The sequence below is a fragment of the Apteryx rowi genome, unplaced genomic scaffold (assembly GCF_003343035.1).
Source record: "Apteryx rowi isolate R43461 unplaced genomic scaffold, aptRow1 scaffold_297, whole genome shotgun sequence".
Classification (NCBI taxonomy): Eukaryota; Metazoa; Chordata; class Aves; order Apterygiformes; family Apterygidae; genus Apteryx; species Apteryx rowi.
This window is the reverse complement of record NW_020449385.1, coordinates 688,874-716,337: the sequence shown is the minus strand read 5'-3', so window position 1 is coordinate 716,337 and position 27,464 is coordinate 688,874. Positions and strand designations below refer to the sequence as shown.

At 35.9% G+C, this 27,464-nt stretch overlaps 1 protein-coding gene across 8 annotated transcripts in view; it reads right to left on the bottom strand.

Moving 5' to 3' along the window:
• Window positions 1–753: 753 nt before the first annotated feature.
• UBE3A (ubiquitin protein ligase E3A) overlaps window positions 754–27,464 on the bottom strand; it is a 54,018-nt gene continuing 27,307 nt past the window's right edge. For 6 of the 8 annotated variants that reach the window (XM_026069440.1, XM_026069441.1, XM_026069438.1 and 3 more), the window contains 9 exons: window positions 23,259–23,569; window positions 17,692–18,944; window positions 9,697–9,841; window positions 6,861–7,066; window positions 4,477–4,641; window positions 3,781–3,936; window positions 3,614–3,687; window positions 1,680–1,823; window positions 814–1,498 (listed from right to left, as the gene is read on the bottom strand). In XM_026069440.1, the coding sequence (XP_025925225.1) occupies window positions 1,378–1,498; window positions 1,680–1,823; window positions 3,614–3,687; window positions 3,781–3,936; window positions 4,477–4,641; window positions 6,861–7,066; window positions 9,697–9,841; window positions 17,692–18,944; window positions 23,259–23,569 (2,575 nt within the window). In that variant the 3' untranslated portion in view covers window positions 814–1,377. Of the gene's footprint in view, window positions 1,499–1,679; window positions 1,824–3,613; window positions 3,688–3,780; window positions 3,937–4,476; window positions 4,642–6,860; window positions 7,067–9,696; window positions 9,842–17,691; window positions 18,945–23,258; window positions 23,570–27,464 lie in introns of all 8 variants that reach the window. The other 2 variants (XM_026069435.1, XM_026069442.1) reach the window with 2 other exon arrangements.

The following is a 27,464-nucleotide window of genomic DNA, read 5'->3' as shown; positions in this document are numbered from 1 at the left end:
ATTGATTTGATCTGTAGTAGTCAGTTATAGCAATTGTCAAGGCACAAGCTCAGCTCTGCACGTCAGCTGTAGCTTGTATTATAAAAGAGATATGCCAGTTAGGTCATCACTTAAAAACGCATAATCCCTTTATCGTATATTGCAACAAGAGAAATTAACATTAAACACAGACTACGAAAGGTAAAGGATTTATTTCTGATATGATTTGTAGTTAAATTAAAAACCTACTGAATACTTTAATGTAGTAGATGAACATAACCTTAGTTATTTACTTTCTAACAGTTTATTTAATGGTTGGAAGTGTACAACATGAAGTAGGCCTTATGTTTAATATTTTGCARTTTTGCTTATAGTTAGATGAGATTAAAACACAGTAGCCATCCCTTTCGATTATGTTGCAACACTGATCATGTGCCTTGATAAGTAGGAACAATGATTCATTAAATAAATGGTGATGACATAACATGTAGGGAAGACTTTGGATTGTCTATTTAAAATGTCAACATAATAGGCAATTAAGAATAAAACTTCATTTTAAGTGCACTTCCACATGCTTTGTTTATAATATAGCAAAAACTTCCTATCTTTTTTCAAACATTTCACTCTCTACTCTAAAGCTGTTCAGCTGAAAATGCACTTTCCCCAGTAAACTTCTTTAAAAAAAAACAGTAACTAAAATTTCTACCCTTTCATACACTAAGAAATGTTTTCTAATTAAAAACACAATTTATTACAAGACATGTGAAGACAACATATAGTGAAATGAATTTTAATTGTTGTGCTGTGACTAAAGTAAAGTTCTCAAGGCTGCAGTTTAACATTCCAAGTTCTCCCTTCCATCTTTATTGATTCTCAAGATTTTGCACAGAAACTCTTTGGGGGCTAGAACAGCAGTAATTGCATCACACTGTTTTCCAAGACTTCAAGTTTCAAAAGCAAACTCTTCAAAAAGTACAGTTCTTGATTTGATTAGATACAGGGACAAAAATATAGCACATACTTGAAGGTTACATGGTCTACAAATGATGGCAATATTTTCCTTGGGAGAGTACAGTTTGTTTTCTTGTAAATACTCAAAAAGGCTCAACTTCAAGCAGTAATAAACACAAGCAAAAGTGATTTAACCCTTAAAATAAATATTCAGGAAAACCTCTCTGTACATACAAGTGAAAGAATATGTAACACTTTCACGCTAAAAGAAAAAATAAAGAATTTGTTCATATAAGCAGCTGAAATCTGCTGTTCCAGCCCAATGTCCCCAGTAAAGAAGGGAGGCACAAACACAGGTGACTACTGTAGCTCACTATCTTATGGCCTTTTTGGACAGGGACATCATCACCATCATTTTTTTTTAATCCCTTTTGTTATATTTATTTATTACAGCATGCCAAATCCTTTGGCATATGTGATGGCCTTCAATAATCTTTCTTTAAGCTTTTCTTTGCTTGAGTACTCCGGAAGCAAAAGTACATTAAAGCATGTGTGAGATGTAGGTAACCTGTGGGGAAAACAAAAACAAAAAAGGAGAATTCAGTTCTGGGAACATTTAGTACATGCAGAGAAATACATTGCTATTTCACAAATTTAAAATAACTGTAAGATTTATCTCAACTAATAAATTAAATAGAAACACAGAATTTTTTTCCCATTTACTAACAGCAAGGGAAAAAGATTTTTACCTCTCTGTATCTGGGCCATTTTTGGCTATGATCATCTTTAATTTTCCAAGTCCTCCCACAGGGGCTCTGTCTGTGCCTGTTGTAAACTGCAAGAATAGTCTTTTCTGTTCATCTGTAAATGAATGGACTATTTCCCAGAATTCCCTATTGAGGATGAAAATAAAAATAAGTAAACTCAAAATTCTCTTTGATATAAATGAAACTTTCAGAAATAATCAAACTCTGAAGTTTTAGTAATTCTACTTAATTTTAACATCAGTTTACAAGTGGTATTTGTAAAAAAACAAAGCCAGCATTCACATATTTACCAATCACTGAGATGTAGAGATAGAAGTAAGAAATATTACCAAAACACTGCAGTTAACTGTTTTTTACATATTAACTCACTTAAATGATCGGCAAATGTTCTTCCTTTATTTTGCATTATTCCTACTTCCTCTGGAATTATCCTGGTTTTATTACACTGTCCATTTCTATCATCATCATTTTTCTTAAACTCCACAGTACTAATCACCATTAGCTTGACTAAATTAACACTTACTTTTAAGAACCACATTGAGGGAAAAAAAAGCCACCCAAAGCCAACATTAAAATAAGCACTAGCAATGAATTCACTTAATGTTAACAGAAACCAATCGTGAGGGGAAAAAAAAATGAATATTTGAGTAACTACAGTTAAACCAAACAGAGCAAGAGGTGAAGATTTACAATCCAATAAGTAAATTTACATATCCACAAGTCAGAACAAAGCAGTATAGTTTAAGGGGCTTTACATTACAATTTGACATCAAAAAATACCTTCCCTATTAGCTCATCAGAACAACTTGACACAATCATTTCTCCCATCTATTCATGATGAGAACTCATACTGTGGAAAAAATCCTTTTCTGGTTTCACAGTCGTCTGCATTAATGCTACGAAGAGTTGTAAGGATACCTCACTCTAATCACAGATTTTTATTAAAATCCTGTAGACAAATTGCAGGAAATATAGAAGAGGCGGTAAAGGTAGCTATTCCAGAAAAATGAAAAGAACTAAAGACCACGCTATCTTTCACAAAGATGACAAAAATCCTTGAGAGAACTGGATTGTGTAGAACCAGAAGTAAAATACTTGGGACGCAGTTTACAGTAATGGGTACATGTCCCAACATAAATCAATATAAGCAGTAACTTGTTAGGCTGCAATATCAGTAAAACACACAGGAAGTGACTGGGCACTCTCAGCCCAACGTAGCTGTGAGGTGAAAGCCCTTCACCTGAACAACAGGCCATATTCACTGGGGCTATGGTGGATCTGCTGATGGACAGTAACTTACTGAGCTACTCAACACAAATGTTCAGCCAGGCCCTTTGACTCCGTAAACAAATTAGACTGCTGTCAGAAGTTTTTTCCACCCTAACAAAGACTGAAGTTTTCAAGAAAAATCCAGAGGACCTAAGATATAAGGTTTCGCTGACCCTTTCCTTTAGAGGTCTCCAATCAAAGGGGACAAGAAAAAATATTAACAAATATTTCCCTCCTGAAAAATGCTGGAATTGCTTCATTTCAAACTAAAGGAAAAAAGTGCTATTCAAGGGAACTATATATATATATATATATATATATATATATATTTTTTTTTAAATCTATAACTGAGCAGTAATAGTTTACTGCAACAATCCTGGTTATACTGGAGGTTATTTAACCACCAAGCATAAGAGAAAGACAAAAACTTCAGGGAAAATATCATTTAAGCTTTATGAAAGCTTATCAGAAGCTAAAGACAATGCTTGTGCTATTCACTCTTTCCTAATGACAGTATTTGAGTAAAGAGAAATTATAGATAAGACCCTTGCATCTCTAGGACTTGGAAATATAATAAGTCTTTCAATTCATTATGAAGAAACAGACATGCAAAGTACTTGTAATCCCTCAGAAATTAATAAAATTACCTAATAATAAGAGAGTCTCTTGTATAGCCACCATCATATTCTGTAGTTTCTTCTAGTGCTTGAAAGTCTAGATTCTGTAGGAAGATGACATTTTTAAAACAATTACTAATTATATACTTAGGATCAAAAATGCTCCACTTTTTCTGGTGTACTTTCAGGATTCTTACCCTACTTCCACAAATAAGTAATTCAATTTCCTCTGGTCTAAATAAATATTTCAAAGGAGATTCATTGGTCACCATGTGGAATCCTCTCCGAAAGGCCTTGAACTGCTTTTCTACTGATTTATTGAGTATATAGTCAGCATAGAGATTGACAAATTCCTGTAAGGAAACAACCCCAAAAAACCTTAGTACTTTGGCACACACTCCAAGTATCTCCCAATAATGCAAGTTCCAAAAATACATTTAATTTTAGGATTCTATCCAGATTATCTGGGCTGTGCTTCTACTCAGCATATTAAAGAGGAAGTCTCAATTATTTCTCAAACAGGCCAAAACATAAAGCCCAGCAGCCACTATAACAAAAGTTATGCCCATTGTAGATACCAGAATATATGTGGCATAACAAGTTATCATCATCCCACACTGGTACTCTCAAAGACAGTCAGACTTTTTTTTTAATACATCCATATTCACACATGTGTGTGCATACACAGGCACATATGTAGGTACCTATACTTTTTTTTTAAACAAGAGAAGTCTTTTCTGCTTAGAACTACGTTGCGCTATGACAATTTTGAAGGTTTTTAAAGTTTAACTGTAAGTGAAATTAAACCTTTACAGAATCCTAGGTAATCCTATATAGAGCATCTAAAATTACAGAATAGGTAAAGAAAGTTATTTGAGTGCAAAGTGAATTACCTTTCTATTTTCATTTGTAATGGGGATTTTATCACCGTTTTCCTTTAAATCATGCATCATTGGATTGCCAAAGAGATCCGTATGAGATATTTGAAAAGTTATCATCATATCATCTTCCACACTTCCTTCATACTCTAATAGGTCTCTCAAACTCTGATAGAGAACCTAATAGAATAGAAAATATGTCTGTCATAAATAAGTTTCAATATATTTCACTGAATAATACCAGAAGACATGAAATCACCTGCTCCAAAAAGAGTCATTATATTCTATGATGCAGTCATTTAAGAACTCCCATAACAGGCCAGAACAAAAGTCTACTAAGCTCAGTATTTCTAACAACCACCAATAGTGGATGTTAAGGAAAGACAAAAAGAGCCAAGGCAAAGAGTGCTAACTCCCTCAGAGTAGCCTACCAGTATCCAGGAATCTTCCTAAGCTACAGGTTGGACTATTGACTTTAACAGCCACTGATAAACCCTTGGGCATCCAGAACACATCACACCAGTAAATTCAACATGTATGTGTTAAAAACAAAGAAAATGCTGTATTTCATATCACATATAATTCAGGCAACAGACTTGTGCGTCTCCTATGTCTTGGTTTAAGAAAAAGTAAGAAATAATCTTGAAGGAACATGGATGGGACAGTCAAAGAAAATCTCTGTGTGCTGAAAGAGAAAAGAAGTTACTAAGTCCCAGTCTTGCTTTATAAAATAAGCCTAGGTTAGGGTCAGAAATTGCCAAATGGAATTTGAAATTGCTTTTAAGTTTGCTATACTCAAATGAACATTCAGCCTTCCTGCTTACTATACCTGAAAAGCCTAAGATGCTCTTGGAAACTGAAAGCTATGCAGAAGGAACAATTCTGTGGCCCAGACAGAGGTGTAGGACTCAAGAATACAAACTGAAGGTGAAAGAGAAACTGAGTACAATATTTTCAACAGTAAAGTGAAAGTAATATGCTTTCCCTGAATGTTTTAGCTATTGAAAGTTTACCTGTAATCTTCATCCTCTCACTACCTGTAACCTTTCAAAATTTCCACAGCACCTTTAAAAATATTTTACATTGAAAATCACTGGATTTGCAGGTATTGGTTAGTGAGGGCTGGTGAACACCCTATCCTCCATGTTCAATAGTGTTAGAGTAAGTATTATGTGACTTACTACTCCAAATTTCATTTTTGGCTTGAGAAACTATGAATTAAGTGTTTAAGTCATCTTAGAATACCAGGAGTCTAAAAAGGGTGGTTTTAAAAGAAGTCAACATAGGTGTTACAGAAGAAAAACATAAGAGTAGTAGTGGAAAAAAAGAAATTAAGAACTGCCTTGACTGCTTTGTTGCACAGAAATAAATCTACTTGTTCCTTCATGAAGATTCTGAGTTTATAATCAAAACTATAAGAAACTGGGAGCTTTATGTATTTCTCAACATCATTTTACAGAGAAACTGGCCAGACTTGATATGCTGTTACATGTAGCCACCCAAAGCAGACTGAAGAACTTATTTTTTGATTACACATGCTTAACTTTTTGATTAAACAAAAACATACTTTTTTTAAAAAAAAGACATTATCATTTTACTCTTTTTTTTTTGCATAGCTAAAGATTTTGCATAACTGCTTATGAAAAGGGAAGTTTCCCACCATTTTGAAGTGCTATGAAGCATAATAACAAGTCATACTAGCTAGCATGGTAAAAAGCTACTGGTGATCTTTGACTGAGGCTGGAGCAGGGCCAGGACAACTTCTATACATAGAACTGACATACATATACCGCATATACATACAACCAAGGTACATATACATCTTCTATACATCCGCTTCTTGGATACATCTTCTATACTGTATTTACTAAAGCACACTTATGGCTTAGTGTTTTTATATAGCCATTGGGGGAGGAAAAAAGATGGACACTAATCACTGCTTCCAAGCTGTAGGAATATTCATAATTGCCACATCTATCTTGTGCTTTAGAAAAAAGAAATACAAGCATCACACCTTCACATGTCTATTGCTATTTTCACATATTTCATAGAAATCTATTTCTATGAATACAGATAAATAGCAGTTTCATTTTAGGGATTTGTTTGGGAAGGTACTCAGATATTAAGCTGCTCAAGCAGTACATAAGAAATAGGACAAGGGTGTGTTGACACCCAGGCTTATTATTTGTTCACTAGACAATACTGCTTTCTCCAAATTAGATGTAGTAGCAGATTCTATTACTTACCAATTTATTTTAACAAATACAACAGACTCTTCACATAAGTCACAGGTTATTTCACTTCCACCTCTGACAGAGACCTTGTGTTTAATTTAAATATAGATTGAGTTATTGCCTAGAAAAATGCAGTAACAAACTCAAACAACATAATGAACTTACAGGATGAGAGTCTGCCAGATCACGGAAAGTTCCTTTTTTGCCCATTAGCTTCCTGTAGACAACCATGGGAAAATGCACATCCAGTATACAGTTATTGTAAATAGCCAGACCCAGTACTATGCCAATCAGTGTAAACTGACCCTCAGTTTCAAAAGAGGACGGATTAAACCAAAACAGTTTTGTAGATTCATCATATGTGAACATACCTGTAAAAAAAAGTTTAACATAATTATTGTTACATTTCAATAAAAATGACATGCAAAACAACATTATAAACCATTTTTATATTAGAATGACTCTAAAAAAATATTTAACTTAGTGTTATACTTAATGGAAAAGAGAAGCTACTTGGGGTAACTGGAGCTCCTCATAATGCTATTATTCACATTACCCACTGAAAGTGTGTGAAAGTGCGCCCATGAGGCCTGCTATACAACATCCTGCAATGTGTGTGCTGAAGTAGTACACACACCACCTCATCTCCTTCCATTACTGAAGGAGCAGCAGCACATTATCAACACAGATTTTAATTTTGAGGAAAGAATACAATCAGAAACCACGTGGAAGAAATCACCTTGAAGAACTCTAATTACAATAAAGTGATACGTTCCTTCACAGACTTCTCCATGCAGATTCCCTCAAAGTGACTGGTTATTTAGAAAGGGACTAGCTGCAGTCCTATTTCTTAACTGGAAACCATGATGATGGAGCAGGGATTAACCATCACATATGAACTTAAATCAGTTAGATACCTAACATTTTTAGCAACTCAGCGAGGCCCACTGAATTGCTGCAGCTATCGCATAGCCTAACTTGAGGAGAAAATGTAACATGTGGCAGTTGTTTCACAGGAGGAGTTGCAAACTTAACAGCTTGTCACTGTTGAAAGGGGGAGTTTTTGCCAGCTCCCTTAGCTGAATCAGTTGAAGTAAGGTAACTAACTCAGAGGAAAAAAAGTGACCAATTTCCTGCCAAGTTCACAAGCTGAGTAAGTTCATGGCAAGCTTCAATAAACAACCAAACTGGCATGTGCTAAGAGTTAGGAGGAGGGGATAGGACCACACAGACAAAAGAAGGGATAGAGTACCTTACCCTTTTGGTTGTAGCAAGCCAAGAGATTAGCTCTTGTTCATGAAATGAGAGTTTTTATACAGGCTGTGAACTATTTAAAGCAGTGCCAAGATGAAGTCAGTGGCTCAGACTTCATACCAAAGCAAGACTTAAGAGAAGGGAAAGAGAACCTCCTCGACAAGTAAAAGTATATTCCCAGTGATCCATAGCTTGTATAGTTAAGTCTCATGATTCCCTGACAGAAACTACAAAAAGCATCCAGGCTCCTCCATGCGCTGTATGTTATATGCATGTGGTCTAGAAGATGAAGTACATTCACCACAAGAATTTGTCTTGTCAGCTCTTAAAAGATATGCTTATTTACTACCTACAAGACACACATGAATTGGTTATAAAGCCACACAAACACAGCCACCAAACGTCTCCCAGCGCTGAAGATAAGATGCCATCCTCAGCCAAGAGTTCTAGTCTAAATTCTCATTCACCTGAACCTGAAGGAATGAACTGCAAATTCATTCAAAGAACCTGGCCTATTCCCCAAAACTAAGATTGCTTATCTCAGTAAGGTACTAGGACAAGGTGAACTATCAGGGTGGCACATAAATAACAAAGACTAATATCAGGCAAGGAAACTGGAAATCAGAGATTGATGTGCACATGCACATGTAGGAGAAAAAGTAGAAGCCTACGTTCCATTTGCTGAATTGGCTGAAGTTTACAGTGACTTCTGGATTACTGGCAAAGTAAAAGTAATGACTTGTACTTTCTGAAAGATGATGGAAGAGTTAAACAATCAAAACAAACAACTCTAGCAAATTTTTATTAATGGAGGACTGACTGTTTACCCAGACCCATATCTGGAAAAACCTTAGTGTAAAATGCAACATTTTATTCACTGACCAAAAATTAAGACTACAGTACATTAAAACCACAATAAAACACCATAAGAAAGGGAAGCTGCAATACAGAATGTTACTAACTGTCATATTAAGATATCCTACTTCTCTTTTACAGAATAAAGATGTCTCCAGGCATACCTATGACAGCAGAACCACCTTAACTTCTATTTAAAGGATTTCCTTTACTTTCACTGCTAAATAAAGGGTTTTCAGATAACAGAATGTATAAAAATGGATGCATAGGAGACTGGCACAGGAAGCAAGGGAAAAAACAGTAATAGGGAAATGCAATTGTTAAGCTGGTAAAACTTTGGCTCGGATGTTATAGCAGACTACTAGCAGACTTCTTAGTTCTTAGTTCTTCTTAACCACCTACATTCAAATTTGACATTAGTGCCACAATTTAGACCTGCATCAATTTCAGAGAGAATCCTTAGAAGAGCTGAGACTTTTTTCTTTATCAGATTTTTCAGGCTAGGGGAGAAGAGAGAGGAAATAGCTCAAAAACTCACCATAGTCCTACTCTGGTTGTACTGCAGAAGTTCCTCCTCTTTAGTTTGATTACTAACTCTAGAAGCTAATCATGAAGCAAGGCGAAGAGAAAGGTGAGAGAACAAACTGCAAAGGAACCCTGTACAACTGATACAGACATAAATGTACAATAGCAGCTTTCACTAACTAAACACATTTATTCCTTTCATTCCTCCTTAGGATGATGACTGATGAATGAAATGCTGAGCCTCAATGGGCCAAGTACCCTCACCAAGGAATCTGGGGAACTTCAGGAAAAAAAAAAGCAGCAGATGGAGAAAGATATTGCATAAAGCATCCTTTCAGAGAAATAAGTACTTTATTAGATAACATACCAATATCTGGATTGAAGATTTCTTCCACAACCAGTTGAAAAAATTCTTTGGAAACACCTCCTTCATCTACCCCTTGCTCTCCTTCAAATTCCACATACAATTGCTTCTTCAAGTCTGCAGGATTTTCCATGGCAATCATCTCTAGCTATTGAGCGAACAGATAAAAGCATTTCATTAGTAACTCTCAAAGAGTAAATGGAGTACCAAAAAACTAAATCAAAATCACCCTCAAAACCCAAGAAAAAAAAAATCAAGTATAAATCACAACTATAGGACATGGGGAACCAATACTAAAGCACTTTAAGCACATATTAGAATTTGAAGATTAATGAAGCAAGAAACTTATCAAAGATCTGATCTGCCAGCCAATTAAGTCTGTTAGTGTCCTCCACTTTTGCTTTCTGTTTTTTTTCTTTTAAGCACTTATTCTAAATAATTCGTATTGTATTGGACAAAATGCACAGAAAACATGAAAACGAGATGTATTACTGGGATAACTAAATTCACATGAAAACAAAAAGGGAATGCAATTTGATCTACATGGTTCACAACTAATGGTTTTGTGAAAGGATTATATAGATACTTTTTCGGAACCTTTATGTAATAATTTACAGTGGAAGACAAAAGACAGTATTTATATCTCACTAACAAAGAGCTGGAAAAACAGAAGTAAAAGACATGATACTCAAATGGGTTCCCTTTTCTCTTGACCCTGGTGAAGAAGAAATCTCTTGTATTTATTTTTTCAGTACCTTCAAACAGAGCTACTGCATTGTTTCCATGGAAGTGAGAAGTTAGACCCTTTCCTATCAAAGATGATAATTTCTATATAAAGGCCATTGCAGGTCTGTGTCACTTTTCTCCCACACAAATTTATCCATTCAGTTATCAGAAGTTCAAATCAAATTAGAAGTTATGCAAGAATATTTTGCAGCTGATAAGAAACATGCTGCTTAGAAGCATAAACATAATGGACAAACCTGTGCAGCATGATTATACTAAGCGTATCTGTATGAAGAAGAAAATCCAACAGCAAGAAAGCAAGGCACGCACCTGTAAATTCACCTACCAGGACCATACTGTCTATCATCCAGGATGGCGTACCTACCAGTTAGTGTTCTTAACAAGCTGACCCATTTCTTTTCATACCACCAGCCTACCCACATACACATGCCAACACATCCTTTATGTCCCAGAATTTAACTACAGAAGTGTAAAAGACTAAGTGAACAGAACAAAATAGAGCATAAAGAGGAAAATAATGACACCACTAGTAAAATGGTACCACCAGCGAGATGAGTTTTCTTCTGATAACTGCCAAGTCAACCAACCATTTTACACAAGCAGCACAGCAGGGTAGATGAGTGACAAAGCTAAAGGTGCTTAGCATAAGGGTTTTGAAGACTCTGAAGCTCCTCATGCAAAGGGGGTAAGTGTGGGGAGAATGATATTAGCTGGTACTGAAAACGAGTACCAGGAAGAGAGACAGGAAAAAAACCAAGCTTTATATACTATGGAGTTAAAAAAAAAAAAAAAAAAAGAGCCATGAATGAAAGTGAAAACAAGAGAGTTCAAATTAGCAGATTAGCATGTATAAGAAATTTACAGGGCTCTTTAGAGAACTTACTTATGTGCTACCTACAGCAGTCTGTCCATTACACATCCTTTGCAGCAAACTATTTTAGCCCTTACGGAGACTAACCAAGATTTATTCTTTAAAATTCACTGTATTTTGTCAACAATACTTCTGCAATAAAAACAGCTTGCAGTCCCCCTGCCCTCATTTTGATAGCATGTAATGAGGATATCCTCATCACAAGCTTACCACAACAGTGTTGCTTTTAATCTTGCCTTTCATATAAATTTTAAATTACACATTTTACAGAGGTATTAAAAAAATTTACTCCTGAACAGCACAGCTGAGCTTGATCCTTGTTCTAAATACAACTGGTGGATGTTTTTAGAAACAGAGGAGTAGTATCTATTTGCAGACCGTAAGTACAGGTTATTGGTTCAAACTGGATGGACAGAATCCTCCTGTCAGAATCCTTTCCACTTAGAACTGATACTAATACTTTTCTTCCCATTCATGACTTTGTTGGCTTTGTAATATTTACCACCAGCAATTAACTATTTTGCAAGTTTTACAAATTCTGGTAAGTTCTGACAAATCAGGTATTGCCTGTGCATCTCCTGCAGGACAGCAACAGTTTGTCATAGCATAAAGGCTCTCTTGTGTTACAGTGATGTGTTTGCGTTAAGCAGAGTGCTCATATTTCTACATATAAAGAAATTTTTAAAGTTATTTCAAAATGATTTTTTGGATGAGACTGCTATGCTGCAATAAGTGACGGAAAAGAAAAGTAGTAGTAAAAAGGGGGAAGAGAACACTCTTAACTGAGCACTGCTGGTTGGGCAGACTGGAGGACTGCATGAATGTCTGCAAGGAAATCAGATAAAGGATTACCAAAAGGCCAGTATTTCGAGTCAAAGCCTGCTGTTTCTTGAAGTAGATCCTATAACTGGGATAGTGTTGCTAAGCTGCTCAATTGAAGGCTGTGGATTTAGCTGCTCCTTTGAATGTCTGTGTCTCTCATTGATGCTTAAGAAAAATTGGACTCAGTGGAAAACACAGTATTAGTCACTATACTAAATAGAAACTGAATTTCAGCAGAACTCCAGCACTGATTCTAAACCAAGGAAGTATGAGCATCAATTTAAATGCTTTGTTGTTTTTTTTTTTTTTTAATCTATCAGAGCAACCTCAATCTTGTCACATAGGTGCTGCCAGATAAACTCAATCTATGTTTACGTGAATTCCCAAAGTTTTAGAAGCTTGTGTGTTTTCTGTCATGATGGTTTGAATGGCCAAGCAGATACAGTCGTCATTACATTTTCCAAGGACTTTCCAGAAAGTATGCGTATTACGTGTCTGAAGCCATATCACCAAGAACTGACCATCTACAAGTTGAAGAGCTGAAAGTTGAGACATCCTTTTATACAGAATATCTGTATTTTCTTGGTTGAAACATGCTATTGTGCCACAGCATATGAGACTGGATAACTGACTTCATTTATAGAACACTGTGCTTTCCTGAAAGACCCGTGCATTAATATATTCCATCGGAGTTTAGCTACCTTCTTAAAATTGATAGTAATTGAAATAATCTTTATTCAGTTATAACTATTAAAAGAACAGAAAATAAATCAAGCTATTGCAATGTAACAAAAAAGTTCTCTTCAAGACAGTGGTGGGAATACTTTCCATGCTAGAAGGCAAAAGACATGAACATAACTGAGTTTGAAAGTACCAGTGACATCTCATGACATATATCAGTCACTACGTTTTGTGGAGAACTGCATGTGAAGTAGTACCCTAAAGAAAAGTGACCAAGAAACATTAAGTCTATTTTTACAGTTCATGCATATGCTTGCCTGTACAGCCTCCTACATCTGTTCAGTCGGACATATACAGCATGCAACAAAGGCACGCTAGCGCTGAGATTTTTTTCAGCTGAACATATAACACATACTTACTGTTAATGCAGCTCAAAGCTCTTGGAGTACTTTGTTTCTGATGCACTACGGAAGAACCTGTCTACCGATTTTAGCTGCTACATAGGAGTTTTCGCTCATTAATACATTTAGCAGAGTCATTTACAAATAAGAGAGGCTTGCTGTCTGCCAGCCCTCTAAATTCAACCTGTAATTCATCAGAGTGAGTTTCTAGTTTGCGAGCGAGCACCAGCAAGATTCTCCTAAAAGGATCCACCAAATTTTCTCTTGCAGAACTTGCATATCACAGTTGATACTCTTTCAATTACTGCTACTTGAGAAAAAATTCACAGATAATCTGCAAAAAAGAGTAAAGTCAGAAGAAGGGGATGAAAGAAATAGCCTGTAGGGGATGAAGAGGCAGAAGAGGGGATTTGAGGATGAACTTCCTTTCATGTTACCACCTCCATGTAACGTGACTCAGCAGTAGCACAGCTAACTTTTTAAACAGAAACCCCGTAGAGACAAGAATGCAGGTTAACTGCTTTCAAGGACTGCAGACTCGAGAACTGTGCTACCAACTTCCAAACGTAAGGGTTCTATAATAAAAGTGAGGACTAACATTTATCATCCCCCCAACTTTTCGGACTAACATACATACAAATAAGTATACAATAAGTATATAATACAGGAAAGCACACTTCTTTAGGTCCATATTAACAAACAACAGAAAAATAAAGTTTCTGATGGCATGCATGCAAAGAAACTGAACAATGAATCTGTAAATGAAAGTTTTGCTTAACTTTATTTGTTCCAGAGTGAACTGCGATTCTTTTACTAACAGCTTTAAACAAGTATTTAAAAGGTGTTACTTTGAATTCCCAATATTACATAAGAAAAACCTCTAGAGTAATAAAATCATTTGCCAGTGCTCGTATTTGTTATAATGAAGTCAAGTCCCAAAAGTGAGAGGACCTACATAATGAATTCTAAAAGTTTAAATACTTAAAGTATTGATAAGGGAAAAACAGCCTGCTGATAACTTAATGAGCCTGACCAAATAGCAGAGAAAGATCAGTACTTTGCCCATTTGCAAAGGTAAATCATTATCAAAGCTGACTGATGCATTTGCTTGAAAAATATGTAGCATCAATACAAAAAATATGATTAAGATCATCTCATCCTCACTTTAACCAATATTTTTGAGAATGCTTCTAGCATGCAATTATCAGAGAGTTAATCCATATATAGTCAAAAACATCTGCAGTGAGTGTTCTCTAGAAATATAGGTCTAGTGAGATGAATATGAAAATACTTACAATTCACACAACTCTTAGTATTCAGAACAAGAGTTTCATAAAATTCAAGCCTCTGAAGTTAAAACTGCAATGCCTAAGAGTAAAATATTAGAAATACTACTCACCTGTAATTTAAACATATTTAGGAACTATTTTGACAGTGAACAGATCTAAGAATATGCTTTTACAAATGACCACCATTACTTCGGCAAGATCTTTTTAATAGCTTTCAGTGAGGCCCTTCCAAAGTTCAGTACCACATCCAAGACTGCAACCATCACTGATGCAAGCCCACACAACGTAGCCTTCACATAGTTTTCATGTTGCCAGTGTTGCTATTGAAGCACACACTACCTGCCTTAAGTAATTTCCCGAGTTCTGGACTGCTCCTTGAACTAGCAAAGGGTGCAAAAACAGCCTCAGGTTACTTCAGGAAGGTCTTCTTGACCTGCAGTTCCAACTTTGATTACAATCAGAGATACAGTAAGTCACTTTTAGGACTGGGACATAAGACTGAAGATTTCTTTCAGACCTATTTCACACCCATTAGGAAGTGAAAGCAAATTGTGAAGGTTACTAAAATCACTTCCCAATTTGACACAGAAAGTCCCTCTAACAGCAGCATATAATTCTATAACAGATTTATCTAACAGATAGATCAGGCATCCACTGCTGGAAGAAAATAAGAAAACAGAAAATACAGAACAGTATTTTCTCAGTATATTTTTCCAGCAGACTGCAGCTTAGAGACTTCCTGAGGTATGTTTAGGGGTCACAGCCAAATGCCTGTATTTAACAGCTTTTGATGGAACTTACTTTCTTGAGTATCTACACTTTCTGGGGAATGAGATCCATAATTTAAATGTACACTGCATGGAAAAAATGTCCTTTTGCTTATGTTAAGCCTGCTTCCTGATAATATGACAGGGTGCTACCAGCTATGAAAAGCTATTTCCTATTCATCTTTTCTATGCCATCTTTTATGCCCTCTCAGTCATTTAATCTGAGTGGAAATAAGTTTAGAGAGTTTGTCTATTGCATCCTTTTTGATATCACAATGAGGAGAAACAAAAATAAACAAAGACATAGGCACACCACCATAAACAGAGACACTGTATTGTTTTATTCCCTTTATTTCCCTTATTTATTTAAAAACTCTTCTTAAGCATAGATACCTCTTATCATCTATTAAAACATATCAATAGTTAAAAGGTGACTTCTGTACCGACTAAGTATATTTATCAACACAGTTTCCTCTAAGTCCACATCATCTCACAAGAGCTATCTCACCGCATCTGTTTGAAACGGCATCTACAGCTCCCTTCCTCCAACTAGGAGGGTACGTCTTCATTCAATCTCCATTTTTCTTGAATATAATCTCTTTTCCACTTTTGTGGAAAGTGCCTGGCCTGCACTTGTTCTCATTGACAATAACAATTTAGCTCAGATTGCTTGAATTTAGTGCAAATTTATCTTTATTTTCTGTCTCAGAATAAACAGTTTAAAATCCCTGCTCTCCTTGGGGTTTCGACAGAGTCAGGTCACCATAATTTAACATGTTCTGACAGCTTATCTTAACAGCCATAGAAAGATCCATAGTAACTGCCCAGACATGTACTCGTAGACTGGCTGTGCCAGGCTGCTGCAAATGCATCACAATTTAAATTAATATGCTAGAGTTTAAACTGATTTGATTTAGATTACTTACCTTTCCAACAGACCAAGAACATGCACAGTGATGACTACTGTGGCCCAGCTGAAATATAGTAACTACACCAATTTGATGCTGCCCATAAGCTTTCTAAGTAACACAACATACTTTCTCCCCTCAAAGACTTCAATGCCTTTCCACAACAAGCAGTATGCAGAAAAATGCATTTTCCTCATATTTACATATTTTATTTCCTACCATGAGCATAAGGAGGAAGCTGTGCTTCCTCTCTGCTGGAACTGATATTTAAAAGAACAGCTCCCTAAAACTAGTTCTTACCCTGTTTTAGCCCATCCTCTTCTAAAGCAGTAGTACTTTGCCTCCCTCTTTTTCAGTATTTATTTGAAAGCCAAATTGAGTCAATGAAATAAATTCCATTATATTAACGTGACAAAAATATAATTGGATACAACTATATACCATATAGGTCGCAAAACTACAAAGAACATTCTTAAATTAGATAACTGGTACACAGTAGGGTTTAATTTTAGAACAGTATGTTTCTCATTTGCCTAATATAACTGAGCTTACAGACAAAAGCCATTTCTACACTGCAATTCTTTCCTGTTGGTGCTTGACACAAAGCTTTCCCCTAAGTTGTATCAGCAATCACCAAGCAGCAGCTAGACTGTCTGAAAATTAAGAGGTACTCACAAAATTGAGGTGAGAGCCCATTTAAGGGCCTCACAATTGACCTTCAGTAGCAGTTGAAGAGGTAAAAATTAACTGCAAGCAACAGCTGGATTGAGAGATGAAAAGAGGTACTGTTCATCTCCCCAAACACACAATCCGTCTGGCTATTCAACAACAAGCTTTAAAAGCAAGTTTAATTTAAAAGTTTGCAAACACTGTTTTACTTAATAACAGAACACACAAAAATGAACTCCTGAAGAAATAACAGCTGAGTAAACAAAAACTAAGAAAGGACGAAAGATCCTAAAATTAAAGGATGTATTTATGGAAAAGAATTTAATGTCAAATATTTTTCATAGTTTGTATCCTGTCTTCAAAAAAAAAAAAGTATCAACAAACTGCTTTTATTTTAAGTTTTACTTTAAGAAGCCAGCATATTTAGAGACAGGCTGCTGTCAGTTCTCAGGTACTGATAGGTCTTACTTCCTCATTCTCAGTCATAACGTTATTTACACAGAATTGCAACAACACTTGGAAAAATAAGAAGTTCTACTTATGCAGTAGTTACTCTACAGACTTTTATATCTGGAAGTTCTGAAGTCCACAAGAAAGAACACAACTGAAAGGCTTTAATTCAAACTTCCATTTTAAACCCCCCCCCCCCCCCCCCCACTATCAGAAGATGATCCAGGACAGTCAAAGAAAACAAGGTACTGATACAGAAGTTGTCCTCTCTAGAGGATATCTAATACATGAAACACTGCATTCCCAACCAGTCTTGTTCAGTTAGTCAAAGGCTGTGTCGTTTGCACTAGCCAAAACCAACATACTTAAGTTCTATGTTGCTGTATGACTTACCCGGACAAGTGCATCATCTATGATGTGATCACGTCTCACTTTAAGTCGCAAATATGGGTTGAGCTGCTGTCCTTGAACTAAGCTGTAAAGCACAGTTATGCGTCGTTCACTGTACATCCGGATTCTGTTGTCATAATACAATCCCAGGTTCTTGGTAACAGCATTCAATATGAAGGGACATGTCATAAAAGAGAACTTATTTTCTGTTTCTACTTTGAAGAAAGTGTAATCTTTGTCCATTTCTAGAACATCATTCAGTGGTTCATTAATAAATTCTTCAAAAGGGATAAGTGGTTTTCTGCAATCTATAGTTTTAACACCAAGTTCAGTTTCCAGTGGGTCTACTCGAGGCCCTTTTTTATTTCTTCTTTCCTCACCCAACAGTTCTTGAAGAGTTAGTTCACTGGATTCTGGGATGGGTTCTTCATCTTCCTCTTCATTGTGATCTGTATCCACATCCCCTCCTACTACATTTGCATAGTAAACCATTTTCAAGCACTTTGAAGCAGCAACAACAGCATCATCATCATTCACTAGGTTACGACTATTGAACTCATTGCTTATGACTTTGTAAGTAATAAGCTGCTGAAATGTCTCCATCATTCTCCGAATTTGGTCTGCTCTGTACTTAGACCACAATCTGACCAGTTTTGCTTGAGCTGCAAGGGGTAGCTTGCTCATTGCCTTGCAAAACAACGGCAGAGCCATTTCCAGATATTCTGGGCTATGAAGATTGCCGTTCTCCATAACAATAATAAACAAATTCAGATAGTTAGGATCCCGAGAGTACACATTATGATAAGTCAAGTCACATTCCACATTAGGTGACAAGTACACAAGTGCATTTAAAAAGGCAGTTTCTATTTTTTCATTAGAAAGTAATCTATCATAGACCCGCCTGACTGCTTCAATATCTACAGACACTTCATCAGGGCCTAGTTTTTGGAGGTTGTTATCTCCCTGTGTGTTATCACCTATTCTTGATGATGATGATGATGCGCCTGAATCTTCTTCCATAGCAGCAGCCGAACAGGCAGCTTTTTCCTTTTCATCTTCGTCTTTATCTTCATCCTTTCCTTGAAGAGACTTGAGCTCTTCCTTGGTGTGCTGCTTGGCTTTTCGGAAACTCTGTACCAATGCTTCAGCACTAGAAAATACTCTCCCAATCACTCTGATTAAAGGGGAATAATCCTCTTTCTCTCGACATAGTTCAAGAATTTCATAGATCTTGTCTTCTGTTAGAAAAGTCACATCTATAAAATTAAAAAGAAAAATCACATTTCTAACTTGCTCTAACCAGGAATCTGCATTTGACATCATTATTAACACACTTTGGAAAGAGACAATGTCAGTGCTTGATAAATTCAAGATAGATATACTTCATAATTTCATTAATATGAAGATTCATGATTTCATTCATTATAGTTTAGTCTAACATTTTATTCATGGATGTCAATGACTGGAGAACCAGCTGCACTAGTAAAACTGTTTTTCAGCTGATTAATAGTATTGCATTGCCTAAACAAGAGCAACTAAAACAATAAGATGTTTAAACTTTAAAAGACTTCATGAATAAAACTGTGCAACAGAGCACCAATGCTTCTGGTAAATCTGTACAGTTAATGCACAAGTCATTAAATTATACCCTAACTAAATTGTATCAACCTCTTCTGTCCACATGCTTATGAAATCAGTGCTCTTTCCCCCAACAGATCTTGAAGAAAAGATTCAGTAATTTTTGTTCTGTATTAATTGGAGGATAAGATTCTTTTTTATTCCTGTTTTTAATGCTTTCTGCAACAGTTTTCATACTAAATTGCTGCTCAGAAGTCATTCCAAAAAACACAACACATGCTCAGAAATTTATGCTACCTTCCAAATTCCACACACAGTTGGGCATGTGGATTATTTCTCTGTACACGAGGCCTCACTGAGGTGAACAATTTAAGTATGCTCATCAACATGCTATTTAAACCAATAAGCTGGTTTACAGACATCATTTGGATGGATTCCAAATATCTGTCTCATTTTACCAATGTGAAATAACTCATTTGTTGGCCCGTTTGTTAATTTTATCTTCCTTTCTCTTTAGAAAAGAGGAGGAGAAAGCATCATTTACAGCTTTCTATGCTAATCCTTAACTGGGACCCACAAACGCTTTCACATCAGGTTTATGTTTTACTACCAGTACTACCAGTAGAATCAGTAGGATTGTTACCAAGTATATTTTTCAGAATCTTGAAAGCATGTTCTAAGTGTAAATATTCAAATTCTTCTAGACCCACGCTTTACTTAGAACTAGAACTGAATCTGTTCAATAGTTTCTCTACAGCTTTGAAAACACACACCACAGAACTGTATCCCTAGACAACACTAGTACAACCACCTCTGGGAAAGTAGTAAGCATACTGTTTTAATAGTAAAGACAGTATATGTTAAAATACTTTAAAATGAGATTGCCTACACTAACATTCGCTCCAAGCAGTCATTAGGTTAAAAATACAAACTAAATGGTGCAAAGACAGACAGACAATCTACTGATTTTTGCAGAGCAACTAACATTCTTAGAGTACATATAACATAGAAAAGATTAAGTTTGTGTCATGCTGTTGGGATGAACTTCTCATCAGTATGAAAACAGTGAAAATGCTTCTAAACTAAGATCTGTCATGCTAAAAAAAAAAAGAAAAAGCAATAGCACTGAAAATATTATGAAGTAATTCAAGCTTAGTACATCTACCGTTTTTATTTGCTGCAGTGCATGTGCAAGTAGCAAACTGGTCTAAAAGAAATTTAACAGTTGATACAGATACTGTTCTATGCCACAACTCCTCAAAATGATGATCACAGCCACAAGTTCATTGGCCCCAGGGCACAAAGATTATTCATAGCATAATAATTACCATTAAATTGTAAATTTATTACTGACATAACACATTTCAAATTCCCATACTTTCAACAGGAATTCCCCTGTCATTCTTTTACAGTTCTAGTGTTTAAGGCACAAAGCATGTGCTGTTTCCTGTTAAAACAGTATTTAATTTGCAGTTTCATGCCAGTTTTAAGTCATATCTTGTGACCATGCTCTAATTGACCTGCCATAATGGTCCTCTCCATTTTTATGTTCTAACCATGATCAGTACTCACTACAGCTGTATCAGGTACTGATCAACTGGAGAACAAACCAAACAAATGAAGTTTCCTTCTAACTCAAGTCAATTATTGGCTGACGTCCGAATTCATGAGCTTTTACACTTTTTTCCCTTCTCACCCTTTCTATTGCAACTAAGTGATCCACCAAAGTAAACACAGACGATCTCTCAAACCTTGTTGTGATATTCCATGACAAATCTGTGCATGAAATCAAGCTTTATCAGTGATCCAAGATCCAAAGAGAGACCTTTCAACTTTTTTTAAATCACACACTTGGGGGAGAAAGAAAAAAGGTTGTGTATGATCTATAAATTGTCAACAACACTCTAATTAACAAAGTTATTAATTATCTTCTCATTATCTTTTATGGAAGCTTTGTCATGTATGTCTGCTCATTGCGTGTCCACTGACCTTTCTGTTCCCGCTTTAAGTGTTTAAGTGATAAGAGTTGAAAAGAGCTTTACCAACCAATTATGATACTGATTTTTGAATTGGCAATAGATATAAAATTAAATTTCTAACCCATGCTTTTTACATATTTGTAATTTTTTGTGTTCTTCTTCTTCTTTTTGGACTGTTATCTAAGAAATGTTACTGAGATACTGACAAGAGTCTCCAGATACATTATTCTTAACAGGTAATAGTTTTAGGGCTTAACACTATAGGAGTAATTTAAGTAATTTTCTCTGAAGGGCATTTCTTTCAAGTTATTTAAAACTTCCATTCTATGTCAAACACAAAAGCAAGCTGCATACCCTTTTCCTTGGCTTTCTTAAATTTGACTGCAGTTTTCCCAGCAACTGTGGTTGCAGAAGGATCATGAAAGAATTTTAGTGTGTCAGATTCCTTAGATATAATCTGATTCCAAAGGTAACTAAGAATCTCAGATGAGCTTTAAGAACACATTAATGCTCTCTGTCCATTCAGCTACAAAGACAGGTCAATACTTGTGATTCTGCAACAGATGAAGTCTGAGTCACTGCTTTAGATAACAGACAATCTCTGGAGATAGATCAAAAAGACTGTTAGATATCTATCTTGAGGAGAGACGATGGTAGGATGGGGGAGAAAATCCTATATATACACACACCTCCATTAAAAACACACAAAAATTTAAGAGACAAACATTTATCCCAAAACAGAGACCTAATGTGTCTCTTGCCAGACTAACATTACACTAGATCCCTTTTCCCCTCCCACTTACTTAGATCATAAACAATTGGGGGAAAGTCTGTCTTTTGCATCACGTAAAGAACAAACTGATGCCAGTATTGACTGCAGCCTCTTAGTTCTCGCACAACGCAAACAGAGCTATGTTTTATTGCTGATTCTGTAAGCCTTTTTATTCTTTTCTGAAAATGGTTTCATCTTTCTTGGATGAAACAATGAATTTGAACTTGTGCTTATTTATTGCAACAGTACCTCAAAAAATTTTTGTTCAAAAGGTTAATGGCTTTAAGTTCAACTGGCTTGGGATTTGTTTGCACCACAGATTTTGGTCACAACCAACATTATCCTTGCAGTATGTATTTACTGTCCTAGAAAGTAAGGTTTAATAAACTAAACAGAAGTCTGAACAGACACGGACAGAACCTTATTTCTCTCCATCCATCCTGCCATTAGCTTACAAATTACTTAGTTTAAACATGTTTTAGCTTGGTTAGATGCATTTTTAAAGACCTCTCCAAAGGCACGTTTTTAGTCAACAATCAAGGTATCAGCTTATATAACAGTCTCTTTCTCTCTAGTGCTTCCTCAAACAACTTTATTTGTAAATAATTATTTTAGCAGTCATAATCAGAAGGCTCACCATTTGGTAAAATGCAACTTTTACACTAAGAGCTCAGTCTAGTACTGGCACAAGAAGGGCAGGTGCTAAAGGAGGGGATAGTCCAACACAAGCCTACTGGACTGAGTTTCCAATTTTGTTTTGTTTTTTAGCCCTATTTCTGCTCTCCCCCCCTCCCCCAAATCTACTATCCAAGCCTACCATCCACGGCATCATATTTCCTTCAACTGTTATGTTTCTTAACACAGAAACTGGAATTAGTCAAGCAAAGTATAACTTTTATAACTCATTAACTACACAGGAGTTATGAAACAAGGCAGATTAACAAAACTGAAGCAGACATACAACAGGATTTTAAAAAACCTACATATTTGCAAAAACAGTACTCTCAGAAGGCAACAAATGCATACATATGTTAACACAGATGTGGTAAAGATCAAGACTAGGAAGTAGTGTTCAGCATTAACTGAGCCATCTTTCAGAATTTGCAATCAAATACTTACAGGCCAAATATTGTATTGTACTTAAGATGTCAGCAAAACATCACCACACTGAAATATAAAGGCTTATAGTTCTGCATATTAAATGTATTCTATTTTATGAAGATTCTAGAATAGTATCTTACCTTTAAAGTCATCTCTTGGGCCTTGCATTTCCTTCTTGTTCATTTTTCTGTCAGTGCAGGAATTGTTATGGGCACCTTTGGAATTGTTTTCTAGGTAAGCTGAGCTCGTTCCTTTCTTGGAGGGATGAGGATCACAGAGTTTTGCATTAATCTTATAAAGCTCGAGGGCCTTAATGGCTGCTGCATTGTTATCCATACGGAGAAAAGTTGGACAGGAAGCACAAAATTCATTCGTGCAGGCTTCATTTCCACAGCCCTCAGTTAACTGGTGGTAGTAGCGCTCTATTAGATGCTTTGCAGCTGCTCGCTTCCTGTAGCAAACATTCAAAGAGTAAGTATAAGGATTAGTAGGGCTTTTACATACAAAGCTCATTCAAAAGCATCAGCAAGGCAGAGATTAGTCAGGCACTGAAACACAAGATTTCTGAATCAGACGGGACACATCAGGAAATTTTTTAAATGCAGGATTCTCATCTTGACAAATGAAAGTATATTTAACACACAATTTAATTTGTGGGTCATAAGTAAATGAAAGGTAAAGCCTGTTTGTGTGCAGTATTCACTTTACATTACACCAGACACAATCTTGTTCAGTTCCGAACAACCTCAATTGTCGTTGAAAAAGAGTGATTTAGATGCAAAGCAAGGCTGAAAGTAAAACAGAACTGGATCCTGTACAGGTAATGGAGTCTTTGATGTATAGTACTGAGGTACAGTTGCCACGGACAGTGGGAAGACGCATGGAATAAAAACGATCCAGGCATGTTTCTAGCAAAACTATCACTAGTACACTAGGAGGAAAATTGCAAGATTTCAGATGGCCTAGGTTATGTGATACTTATTTCGTTATTTAATCAAGACAGAAAAAAAAGAAAGTTCCTTGCTTAATTGCACTACTGACAAAACCACGATTAGGATAACCTCAAGGCTGAATAATCTCGCCTCACCGTAATAAGGTATATGGTTCTCTTAAACAGATTTGCCAAATCCTCCCCTCTCTCCCACAATTATATATGACATACATATTTTCAAAAATTACAACTGTATCTCCAAGCAATTCAATGTGCTCAGTACTATATATAAACAAACAAACAAAAAATCTAGCTGGGCAATTAATAAAGCCATAGACCTTTAAAGAACCATGCAAATGTTAAAGAATTTAGCTGAAAGCTGAAGGTAATTAGGACAGAACAAAGCCTCATGCAGCACCAAGAGCATTGCATTTCATCATGTTTTGAAAAGAAACCTGAAAGCCTTCGTTTCATTTATGAAAACTAGTTATTAATGGAAAATATCAACTATGAAACAACATTATTAACATTTTGATTAGGTGTAACACCTACCCTTTATACTCAATTTTAGATTAAAAACATAGGAAACAAGATTTTTCATCGGATGTTATGATAATTAACTTAAAGTTGCCTTTTTCAGAAGTTGATGCACATACAGGTTATGTGAAGAAATAATTGAAGTACCAGACCCACTGGAACTACTCAGCACTTGCTGCAACTAGCTGTTAATATGGGCTGGTTAAGTATCAGAGTTTCAATGCAGCTGCTTCAAAAGAGAAAGTGTCCTCAAGTTCTGAAAGTAACTCTGTTGAGGGGTGTATTATTCAGCAATAACACCTTTGCTCCTTCTCTTTCACCCCTCAAGATCTCATGATCCTAGAGAAGAAAGAAAATATTTCATACAAAGAAAACTATTTCCTCAATGTCTACACGATTTTCCAAATGCCCTAGTGAGCTCCAAGATAAAACAGAAGAGAAAAATATCCCTGAAACCTCTAGTCTGAGTTGGAAGACAATGAAAAACAAAGCAGCACCAACAATATCAAATAATCAAAACAAATACTGCACAAACAGGGAACAGCTGTATTCTGATACAAGGAAACAAAGTTCTAGCCTATCCAATTTTTAAATGCAGACTTAGGAAAACCTGCCTCGCTCTAAGAAATATGTATATATGTATTTTTTGATCTTGATCTCTGTCATACTTCAGCTTTTAGAACCAAGTTTAGAAAAACAGAATTACTTTCATACAGTATAAATACAAGTACATGATTTCACAGACACCTATTTCTGGAAAGCCAAGATTTCATGCTGTAATCATTCTTTCAATCATTCTAGACCTCAGATTTAAAGTGTGAAATATTATCATTTGTAAGCAGAGAAGTATATCAAGTTAAACTATTTTTTTTCATTAATAATGAATTTCTACACCTGAGCTATGGCCACAGGTCTCACCAACATGCTCCTTGTTTGCTCTTCTTGCAATCTATGCATTACTTTGATATCTCCATGAAAGGTCCTTCCAGCTCAGCTCCAGGCTTACTGTTCCTTTAATTTCTCTCATCCTGGTCAGTGACATTTTCCCCAGCGCATACAAAGTGTCAGTTATTTCATACTCGCATAATCATTTTAACCTTATCCTTCCTCATCACATTTTCCTTCCACTTTCTCTCTCTACTGCAGTCTAAATGCAAGTCTCAAGATCTTTACTATAATCTTGTTTTTTAATGATCTGTGCAATATACCTATGAATGTTATATGGATTATTTCTCATAACTATCCTAAAAATAAATTTCTTAAAGCAGCTGAAGTTGTTATTTAGATTAAATATATGGTGTAAAGTGACCGATTCCCTAAACACAGAGAAGAGCTTACCAGTTTTCAAGCTGGAGAAACTGTTAAAGAGGCATGCACACCTTTCTAGTTTATGTCAAATCTGGTTTCAATATAGTAATTTCAGTGCACAAACACTATTTTGATAATGCATACCATATTAAATAACACTCCATGACAAGTCGGATCATATTCGAAATGCTAGTGGTCAAAGCTAAGCTTAGAGCTGTCACTATCTCTAACAGTTAACTTCTAAGGGACTTGTGTCTTTTGCTTCCATATACACCATGATGGAACAAGGAGAAGCACAGTTCAGGCATTAATGAAAATTAAGTTTTAAAACATGTTATAAAAGCTATGGCAGAACCACTATGAATTTCTCACATTGATTCTGGATCTTTATGTAGAAAGAATTATAAAAACAAGTTTTGCGTAAGTGAGATTTTTTTTTTTTTAAATAGACTCCCATATCACAAAAATCACTGTACTTGCAAATACAGGAAAGAAAAAAAAAAAAAAAAAACCAAAAACCGTCTGCTACCACCACCACAACTGAGCTAGTGCATTTCTAGCAGCCTGTTGTAGATCTACTTACAGATTCACTTTAACTGTCAATTACTGCTCTTAAACTCTTCTGTGCCTACAGTAATATTGCTTGTAACAAGTGTCTTTATTTTGACACATGGCCGAAGACTCACTAATTTAAGTTCTGTGAAATTTTATTAGAGAATGAAGGTCTAACTGAAAATTAGTTTTTTTTTTCCCCCAAATCAACTATGGAAACAAACAATACAATTTGCTATATTAACCATAGTCTTAGAAGTTTGTTTTCTGGCTATTCTACAGACTTTTCACATGACCTCAGGCAAGTTATCTAGGTAAATAAGGTAGATACCTAAAAAGGTAGAATAGACTTTACTGAGTCCTCCATAATGGCTGCCCTTAGTGGAGTTAGTCCACCAAAGCATTTCAGGAGAATGCAGTGTGGAGTAAGCTAACATGCRAGTTTACAGAACGGTAAGATATTCCATACCACATCCCCATTTAGGTATTTGAGGGAGTACCTCTACTGTCCAGTGTTAAGGCACATTGCTCGCATGACTAAGCCAAGAGCCTAAGCTTCCTATATTTTTAAGAGAATGTAGAAGGTATCTCCAGAGGACAGAACTATTTCTTTTGTGGTGCATTCCTCTACAACACAGAAAATCTATGTTCTTAGCTTTAGGCACTCATCCATTGAGTGAGGTAATGCAAAAGCACCTCTGTTCTTAGCACATGCTGTACAGTGAAGTCTACAACTCACTCCAAGTGTCTACACAGGATCCAGTGAAGAATAACTAGTCACTTGAATTCAACGATGAGTTTCCTACATATTAGCACACAGACATCTTGCAATGTGGCTAGGACTGCAGTGACTTAATTACATACATGTTTGCAAAGGCGCACACTGTTGTTGCATATCTGAGTATGAAACTGTACTGGCATGGTCACAGTTGCAAAGGCTTCACGGATTGCCATAGGGACAACTCCCCACACAGAGGGCTTTCTATAACCTCCACAGGCAAGACTCCCTACTTTAGTG